The following is a 9,646-nucleotide window of genomic DNA, read 5'->3' as shown; positions in this document are numbered from 1 at the left end:
TACTCTTGGGGAGCTGGGTGTGGTTGCGTTGATCCGTTTCAAGGAGCTAGCCGGGCGAATTAAACTACTACTATCTCTTTGATCCTCCTTTAAGCCGCAAACAAGAAACCGAAGCAATGCAAGACTACCGGACACTGGAATGATCTGATGTGAGAATCTTTAAAAGTGCTCTCCCGTCTCACTGCAATTCCTTCTCCTCCTTCACCCTGGACTGGAAAAGGGCAAGATCGGAAAGCGGCCAATCAGTTACAAAAGCAATCGCCAGTCAAAAAGAGGAGTACAAACCAATAAATAACTTTTGGAATTACTAGTCGATCCTAAACAAGCACCAAAAGAGTCCGTATAAATTGGATGCACATTTTAGTTGGACCAAAAAGCATAAAATCACAAGCCTTGTTGGGAAAGAAAAGAGAAAAACCGAGCTGAGCAACGAAAACACATCTCCATCTCCGTTGGGATCGGAGGATGGGTGGTAAAAGAAGCTGCTGCCCAAGTTCACCTACTAGTACTATACTTCCAGTGAAGTAGTATAAAGCGCATGTGAAAAAGAAAGTTCCATGCACCGAGGTGACAGGTGTGATCCTCTTGCAGCCTTTTCTGCCAAAAGAGTAACAGAAAGCCAGAGATAAGAGCTGGTTGTACTAGTATTAGCTCGTAAATTAAATGTGCATCACCACTAGCATCGCCAATGAGGGAGGAGTTCTAATCCCAATGCGCTTCATGCTTTTCTAGGAAGGAAACCGATCGGAATTTTTTTTGAATCTGCGTCTCGTGCAGTTATAGGAAGACAATCATGAAGCGGGGAAAGATTTGATCGAGGCGCTTATTGCTGCACAGACATGCTATACATAAACACTAATCCGCATTGTAGTGAGACGAAAACAAGCAGCTAAGCTTAAGCCGTTTAAAGAAATAAACAAACGGACACGTAAAGCCCCACCATCAAGGAAAAGAAAAGATCAGCGAAAAGGTCCTCCTGGGTCCAACCAAAACTGAAAGAAAGACAAAAAGAAAGGAGTCCTGCTGCCAGACCCCATGAACGGGGGACTACAGTATGACCAGATACGGAGTATTAGAGCTAGTTAGGAACAAAGCTCATCCGAATTCCAAGACAATTGTTGTTCTGTCTGGATAGATCGATAGATCAGGAGCATGAAATTCAATGCAATAACAAACAGAAAATAAAAGAAGCGGCTCAATAAGCATATGGAAGACGAGATTGAGCCGGGGGTAAAAAGAAAACAGATCATAACAAAATGGGATGCTCATGCGTATTGAATACACGACTCCTCTATATATGCAATCAATATTTTTCTGCTAATAATAATCAGCAAAAACACGAACCAGGAAGTTGAAGAGAGAAGAGACCGATCAAATCCATGCACACAAGATAGTAAGAGGGGTGGAGAGAGAGAGAGGGGAAACTAATGTCATCTTGAGAGAAGAACAACTCAAGCTAAAACCCCATGAGATGACACGAGAGGAGAAGGAACAACTGTGTTGGTGGTAACTACCGGAATCACAAAGAGGAGGCAGGCAGGCGAGTGCGGGGAGCTATTATAAGGGGGCTCTCTCTCGGTTGGTTGGTATTCCCACCTCCTCTCCTCTCCTTGCTGATTGGGGACCAGCAGTATCTGCGAGTGAGCTAGTTATGGAAGTGGCCGGTGTGCGAAGCGCGTGGGTGTGTGTGTGTGTGTGGGTTGGGGGGGGGGGGGGGCGATTGCGATTCAAGATCAACGAGGATCAAGGGCAGGAGAACGTATGGACATAGGACGGTATAGCAACATGTCACGATAATATGAATCACGACGCTCTCACTACTCCGTCATTTGCTTTGCTTCTTTCTTACGATGAGGGGGGAGGACAAAAAGACCATGCTTATCATCTAGACATTCGCCCCGTCCTTGTCAGAATCAACAACCCCATGTATAGATGTTACATAGTACTCATTTCGACCCAAAAATATGGAGTATTTTGTTTCTGTTGAACAATCCTTTGACTAACAGTTAGTCTATTAATATATATTCCCTCATTTTCACAAAAGCTGGCATATTTGGTTTAGTTAAGACAAGATTTGACCAAAAAATACTACACTAATATGTATTTTTTTTTCATACATGAAATTTATACTCCCTCCTTTTCAAGCGTTGGCACAACTTTGTTTTTAAGAACCTGTTACTCGGTAAATTTTTTTTAAAGAACTGCGGCATGCTTGCAGTATAGGTGAAGATCATGGGCTGGGCCACTGTGTCTGTCTCCGTCCAGCCTAGTTTCGAACTCGGCCTTCTTGATCAGTTCGGCCTGGTCCAACTCCACCAGGACCTAGCCCCACGGTCCAGCCGAAAGGAAACCCATACTCCCCAGTACTCCAGTTCACAGAACGCTAGAGAAGGGCGGCGTCTCTGCTGTCTGCTCCTCCGCTGTCTCAACTCCCAGCTTCCGTCGCAAGTTGAAGCCTTAGCACCCGACGGCGGCAGGCCCCGATCCGAACCGACCGCGATGGACTTCGCCCTCGTCGACGGCGAGTCCTTCTTGCCCTCATGCTCCACGCTCGTCATGGTCTGGATGCTAAATTTCCGCTGAAATCTAGCCCTGGTAGCTCCTTCTGGTTTCTGACTTTCTGAATTTGCTCATCCGCTTCCCCTTCCGCAGCCCGCGCTTTCGATCGGCAACGTGGGGCAGCTCGCCGTGGACCTGCTGATACCGTCGTCAAAGGCGAGGCGCGTGGCTTACCTGGACGAGCCTTCAGCGCTGCCCTGCGCCGGCAACGATGCCTTCGGCCCCGACGCCGTCGGCGACCTCGCGCTCGCGCTCGAAGGTTGGGTTTCTCGAACCTCGATCCGTTGTTATCCTGCGCTGTACTCACCGACAGTTTGATGAACCGTGTTAGCGCTGCTGCTTTACTTGCTTGTACTCTTGACCCGTAACTTGTTTGATGAAATGCGTTGCAGCGCAGCGTGCACTGTGTTTGGTATGCACACCAACTGTTTGATGAAATGTGTTGCAGCGCTGCATGTACTGTATTTGGTAGGCACGCCAATTGTTAGATGAAATGTGTTATGGTGCTGCATGTTTTGGTGTGCGCACCAACTGTTTAATGAATTCCCCACAAGTTTTTCTCTCAAAACGGATCGATACAGTGATATGTAAACACATGAGTTTGTGTTAGAATACAAAGATACAAAACATGCAGTACTGTACTGTTTGTGTTAGAATATCTGCATGTACTGTATTTGGTGTGCAGACCAACCGTAATCACATGAGTTTGTGTTAGAATACAAGGATATAGAAACGTTCAGTTAGTGAAATATCAGTATGACATGCATACTCACCCTCACCATATTTCGCATGTTTCTTTGTAGAGTATGAATCTCCATCTCATGGGCTGGCTTTCATTCAACAAAGATCTCCGATTATCACAGTATGTTGATCTTAGCTCTTCTGTTGCTTGCCGGCATCTTGATATGTTTTAAGAATCTTCAGTCATGGCTAGATATTTTCAACTTGCTGGTGTTACTTAGGCAGTACATTAACGTGTCCGAATCCTTTCTAGCAGATCAATGTTCCTTTGTATACGGGGTTATGAAAATAGGTTCCTGTTGGAAACACCTTGTTCCATATTCTCTCCCTCATAATTTTTCATTGTGTATCTGTTCCTTGCTAATTACTTATAGGTACATGGAACATTTGGTATTCTGAAGTCTGAACTGAATCAGTTGATGCAGTACAGAGTTTGTAATTCTTATGATTAATTGTACCATTTTTTTTCAAGGAGGTATATTGGGGGGCCCTCATGGCTTTAAGGATGCTTGTAGCTCTTTGTACTTTTTTCCGAATTGTGGCAATGAGGACCTCAAAATGTACAACTGGTGGATACATTATGGCAACTTTGGTTTCTCGTTGCAAATGCAGGGGATGATGGTTTCATTTGCAAATAATATTGCTAATTTCATCAGCAGCATTGGAAAGGAACATGTTGTTATTCTTTCAAGTTTAGACTCTGGGAAGAGGAGAGTAATTGATGCATCCAGGTAATTGTAATGTGTAACTGCAAACATACTATACTATCGCTTGGGTTTGAATGTTCTTTTAAGATTGGGATGATTTGTTATTTGTTAACCATGTTTCATCAATGCAGTGATATGCTGTATTACCTTTCAAGTTGCAATGAGGATGGTTCTGACCCAGAACACGAGAAGTTAGGATGGAAGAAACTTGAGGAATACGATCCATCTCAAAGACGGTGGAAATATCTCTCTAGTCTCATCGAGGGTGGTGTTCTTTCAGAAGATGTGGATGATGATCCTGAAGAGATGACAACATGTGATTACTATGCGAGCTTGCCATTTGCGGCTCTATTCTTAGCCTGCAAGGTATCTGATTTTGTTTCTGGTCGAAAGGATTTTTACCTGTTGAAGCTACTGTCATTACATCTCCCTATTTATGACAGGCCAAAGGTTTGAAAGTTAGCTGTGTACTATGCTACTGCTCAGAAGGGGACAATATGCCAGAATCTTTCCACTTGGCAGAGGCACTATGCAAACTTCAAGGCCAAGACCCTGAGCAATTCCATGGTACATTGCTAACCTCAAGCACTTATCCCCTTAGTTACTCTTGAATGAACACACTAATAACATTGAAAATACCTGTGTTTATTCGCTTGTTGTCAAAGAGTGATCAAAGCCAATCGTTGAGATTGCTGTGTAAATTATAAACAAATGTTTATGTGAATTTACAGGAAATGGGCCAAATGGATGGACGATTCCCTTGTCCTGGAGATCAGTTTATGGACCACCACCTGATATGTCTATTTTCTAGGCTTATCTAGTAAGTGCAAATGGCAGTTTGCATCTGATAATCTACAATCATTGTGTTGTTCACTACTACTTAGAAATATTCATCCTTTTCTTGGCCCTCTCTTTAAAAAATAAATAAAAATACTTTACCCAAATATTGAACTTACGATTTTAATCCCAAGTTAGTCCTGTACCCCACCATGGAAGATTTTGGATTATTCTTGACATCTGTATGAACTATGCTGCAATTCAACATGATAGAATAATTTGGCAAAATTGGTTATTTTCTGGTGACTTGCTTGAATAGAAATGGTTCTCAGACCTTTAGAAGATTAACAACTTCTCTTATACGGTATGCAGTATTGAGCTGTGCAAATTGTGTAGCGAAGTTATAATGAACATCATCCACTTATCAACTCGTAGCTTATCAATAACCAGTCGACTTTGTTCACGAGATTCATTCTAGCCCTTGTTTGTTACTATAACTCTGTTACCAATATCAATATTGCTGCTGCTGTGGGCCAGTAGCACATTATTCCATGTGACCCATGGTATATTTCTACCTGGGTAACCCATGATATTAATAAGATGCTAGTCGATAGTGTGATATCAGGATATATCGTTTATTCCTTGTGCATCACTGAAGAATCTGTAAAGAACACATCCTTTGAGCCATCTTACTGAAATTCTATGGTAGTGTTGCAGCCTTGCAGGTAAGTAGGTAACCACACACCAATTGAAATTTCTTGTCCCGTGCTGATACATCAATAGAGGTACTGCCAGTTCAATTTACTAGGATAGCCAATTGGCTCCTTGTCTTAGAAATCACTAGAGCCACCACTACCAGTTGGTACTGCGTGTCATAATTGAATCTACCTTTTCATTATCAAAGCTCCCTGATTGCAGTCTCGCTTTTTCTTTGCAACTTTTGGTTGGTTTAATAAAAGGGGTTAATAAAATTCTTTTTCTCGTGATATGATAGGCGAGGTAGCTATCATGGTCAATTCTATATTTAGTACCGGCCTATTGGGGATGCTGAACTTCTAACGTGAGACTGTGTACCAGAAAGCTCGTTGAAGGTGAGTAGCAGGTACTTTAGTCAAGTGACAAACGTTTTCCACCATTCCTTCTAGAACTCAAGGCATCGTTATACTTGAACCTGTAATTCGGTGACTTTCTTATTTATGTAATTGATAGCTATGACTTTATGAAGTCAGATCTTTGTCATTTGAACCCAGACGCAGGTGTTGCACCTGCAAATTTCCATATAGTTTCAGTAGTCTTGATCTGATTATCGAATTCCAATCTCCAATTTGTGGTGATTCTTATTTGCAGCTACTGTTGTTGTGCACTTTGGTTAGGTTGATTTTTATGCCGTGCAAGATTCTGGGCGTGTTTAGTGCGCACTGCTTTATGAGAAAGTGGCTGCTAAAAGGTGGACTGCTGGTGAGGCAATTGCCTAGGTGATGCCCATTTGCTTGCTCATTTCAGTTGGCGACTGGCCCCTACGGCACATAATCAATACGACTTTTAAACCCTCTGCACATGTCTGTGACTAGAGCTGCATTCTGCATGTCTTTCCCCTGTGACATGGCTGGGCGGCCAGGCTGTGGCCATTCAGAGTAGGGTCTAGTCTGCCTCAGGCCGTCGTGCTGATAGTCAAGCTGCTGAGCCCAAGGAGGGAAGATTTCGTCACTTGAGTTGTGACATACGAATCTAATTTCCTGTCTGGAAAGTTGTTGGGCAGAGTGTTTTTTTTAGAGTGAGAACACAATACAGTTAACACCATAACAGGATTGTTACTAACAACCTGCATATAGAGTATAGACCAGCGGTCAAAAGAAAAGAAACTGTATTATAGAGCATAGTACCGTATAGAGAGATTTACATCCTACAGGAGCATGCATTTATGCAGGCATGCAGCAATCATACCGTACATATGCGACCTTGACCACTTTCTAAGCACACTGACTCTCTGGTCCTATGTTAGGTTCGTGCCATGTAGATTTGCCTATTTTCCTTCCTTGTGGTAGATGACAAAAGCGACCGTTCAAACACATGGAAAACGAAGCTAGTTCAGCTGATTCGGGACTGTTGATCCGATCATTCTCGAGTTGCCAATTCAGTACCTTCTTTAAACCATTGCTCTTGGTGCGAGCAAATGCAATCTATTGACGAGAGATGGAAGCAATTCATTCTCGGATTTTGGTAAACCTTATCTTGATGTATCAGAATCAAAGTTAGTGCTAGGAGTAGTTGTTTTGTCCCGTCAACTACTAGTAATAGCATTATTAATTTTTTTAAAAAGCTGAGTATAGAACTAATTTTGATTCTGATACATCAAGATAAGGTTTACAAAATTATAAGTAACTATTTCCTCTGATCCTAAATTCTTGACTCAAAATTGTCCAAATATGAATTTACCTATTCTTAAAAAACATCTGGACACATGTAATATTTTGACAATAATTTAGGATCAGAGAGTACACAACAAGAGAAGGCTTTAAAAAACGCCTGTCCACAGCATGGGCCCATGGACAATGAAATGCAGCCATGGAGGTAGTATTCCTCTTTCCTGTTGAATTGATCCCAATAACTGCACCTCCATCCATCTACTAATCTGCTCGTCCAATTAATAACATCACATGAACATTGTACCTGTTCTAGTTGCCATCACCATCGACCCCTAACCTACTCTCTGGAATCTTGATCCATTTTTAAAGAAAGAACCACCAACCCAGCAGTGGATAACATCATAACAAATTAACAAGCTCAAGCAGTAGGTTACGTGTCTCCTTCGTCTCACTCGCAGCAGCAGTGGCAGTTCTCTGATCTTGCCAGGAAAGCCACAACACATCTCCAAGTCACCAAATGTTCCCCGAGAAAGAAAAAAACATCTCGTCTTTACTAAGAAAAGATATCTGTTACACCTCCAGTCCTCCATGCAAGCCGATCACGTTGTTGTTGCGGAATATACCGGTGCCGAAAATAGAGGGGGGGAAAAACAAGGCACGCGGTGCCGTGGCGACCTTGGCCGTGGACAGCAAACGAAATGAAGCCGGTGAGATCAGAAGGTGGCTTTCTTGAGCGAGGTGATGGTGACCGAGGAGCCGAGCGCCGATGACCCGACCTGGACGTCGAAGGAGTCGTAGCGGAGGAAGAGCTCGGCGACGAGGAGGCGCGCGATGAGCACGACGAAGTCCTTCCCGGCGCACTGCTTGTCCTGCAGCGTCGGGGACGCCGTCTCTGGCCCGTTTGACCAGACGACGTGCCGGAGCAGCCTGGCCCCGTCTTCCCCAAGGAACCTGTCGGGCACGTACTCCTCTGCGCGCGCGAAGACACGCGGGTCCTTTGTGGCCATGGGCTGGTACCCGAACAGCAGCTCCCCTTCCCTGACCTCGTACCCGTAGTCATGGCTCTCCACCACCATGTCCTTCTTGGCCCTTCCGTACTGCATCGCCACGGGGGGCTCGATCCGCAGCGCCTCGTACACCGCCGACTTCACCAGCGGCATCTCCGCCAGCGCCTGCATCGTCACCTCCCCGCCGTTGCCCCTGACCGCGTTCCGCACCTCCGTCGCTAGCCGGCCGTGGATCCGCCCCCCGGCCCGGCCCAGCCACTTGATTAGCGACGGGAACAGGATCTTCATCCCGCCGAAGGAGTTGAAGCACATGGCGAAGAGGATGTTGTGCACGGCCTCCTCCCGTGCCACCCCCAGCCGCCGCTCCCCTTCGTCGATCACGGCTCTCCCCGCGTCACGGAAGAAGTCCGCGAGGCGGGTGTAGTCTTTCCGGATGAGCGCCGGAGGGAGGCGGAAGGAGTGGAGCAGCCCGTCCTCGACGAGCTTCGGCAGGCCGAGGTTGAGCAGCGGGCTGATCTGGAACAGCACCCACTTGGTGATCAGCTTGGGGGCCTCGTCCCGGAGCGGGGAGTCCGCCGGGTCTTGGCCCAGGAGCGCCCGGCAGAGGAACCCGAACGCCGCGTCGTCGTTCCGCTCCCCGAAATCGGCCTTCCCGGCCCGCGCGAGCTCGCCCTCCATGAGGGCGAAGAGCTCGCCGTAGACCTCACGGAAAGTCGCGATCACGTGTTCCCGGCGGTGGGTGAGGAGGTGGAAGAGCAAGGACTTGAGCGGGGCGTGGTTGGGCTCGGCGGGGTCGACGTAGGAGAGCACGCGGTAGCCGCCCGTGAGGTCGACGGAAGGCATGAAGGTGCCCGTGAAGAGGTCGGTCTTGTCGACGAGGGAGGTGTCGAAGAGGACGGGGAAAGAGGCGGCGTCCAGGAGCGCCACCACGCGCGGGTCCTTGGCCACGAAGGGGCCTGGCGGCATGTTGAGGCGGACCACGGTGGAGCGGTGCGCGCGCACGCGGGACGCGAAGAACCCGTCGCGCCCCCCCGGGCCGTAGAAGTACTCGAGACGGTCCTTGAGCGCGCCCACCAGCGGCGGGCCGTGGTCGCCGGGCACCTTGCGGAGCGGGAGGCGGCGCTTCGGGGACACCACCTCGTGCCGGTCCGTCGCGGACGCGGACGCGCGCGCGTGCCGATGCCGCTGGCGGCTGCCCGGCGACGGCGTGGTCAGGGAGAGCCGGAAGGTCGCCGTGGCCATTTTTGCTGCTTCTTCTTGATCTGTGTGTGTACTGTGAGCTCTGCACAAGCTTAGCTACCGCGGTGGCAGCGCAGAGCGGGGTTAAACGAAGTCCGCGGCGCTAGCTGAGTAGCTGCTTGTGGTCGTTACGCGCGGGGGAGTATAATAACTCGGGTTGTGCCTGGGGCGGCGTTTTAAAAAGTTGGAGGCAGGCAGGTGTGTGTGCATATCGACCGACTGCGCGTGCGTGGAGGGAGCGGGAAACGTG

The 9,646-nt window shown here is 47.3% G+C and overlaps 2 protein-coding genes across 2 annotated transcripts; one reads left to right on the top strand and one right to left on the bottom strand.

The window, feature by feature from the left end:
- Nucleotides 1–2,357: 2,357 nt before the first annotated feature.
- LOC100830359 (proteasome assembly chaperone 2) lies at nt 2,358–6,118 on the top strand. The gene is made up of 8 exons (XM_010231011.3): nt 2,358–2,559; nt 2,653–2,818; nt 3,363–3,421; nt 3,913–4,031; nt 4,139–4,373; nt 4,451–4,574; nt 4,739–4,827; nt 5,779–6,118. The coding sequence occupies exons 1-7, from the start codon at nt 2,500–2,502 to the stop codon at nt 4,816–4,818; spliced, it is 843 nt and encodes a 280-aa protein (XP_010229313.1). The 5' UTR covers nt 2,358–2,499; the 3' UTR covers nt 4,819–4,827; nt 5,779–6,118.
- A 1,162-nt stretch (nt 6,119–7,280) lies between these two features.
- Nucleotides 7,281–9,586, bottom strand: LOC100839139 (allene oxide synthase 1, chloroplastic). The gene has a single exon (XM_003558802.4). It carries the CDS (start codon nt 9,397–9,399, stop codon nt 7,864–7,866), a length of 1,536 nt encoding a protein of 511 aa, XP_003558850.1. The 5' UTR covers nt 9,400–9,586; the 3' UTR covers nt 7,281–7,863.
- Between the last annotated feature and the right edge of the window lie 60 nt (nt 9,587–9,646).

The sequence above is a fragment of the Brachypodium distachyon genome, chromosome 1 (assembly GCF_000005505.3).
Source record: "Brachypodium distachyon strain Bd21 chromosome 1, Brachypodium_distachyon_v3.0, whole genome shotgun sequence".
Classification (NCBI taxonomy): Eukaryota; Viridiplantae; Streptophyta; class Magnoliopsida; order Poales; family Poaceae; genus Brachypodium; species Brachypodium distachyon.
Note: the sequence above shows the minus strand (reverse complement) of the source record. Positions and strands in the feature narration are given on the sequence as shown.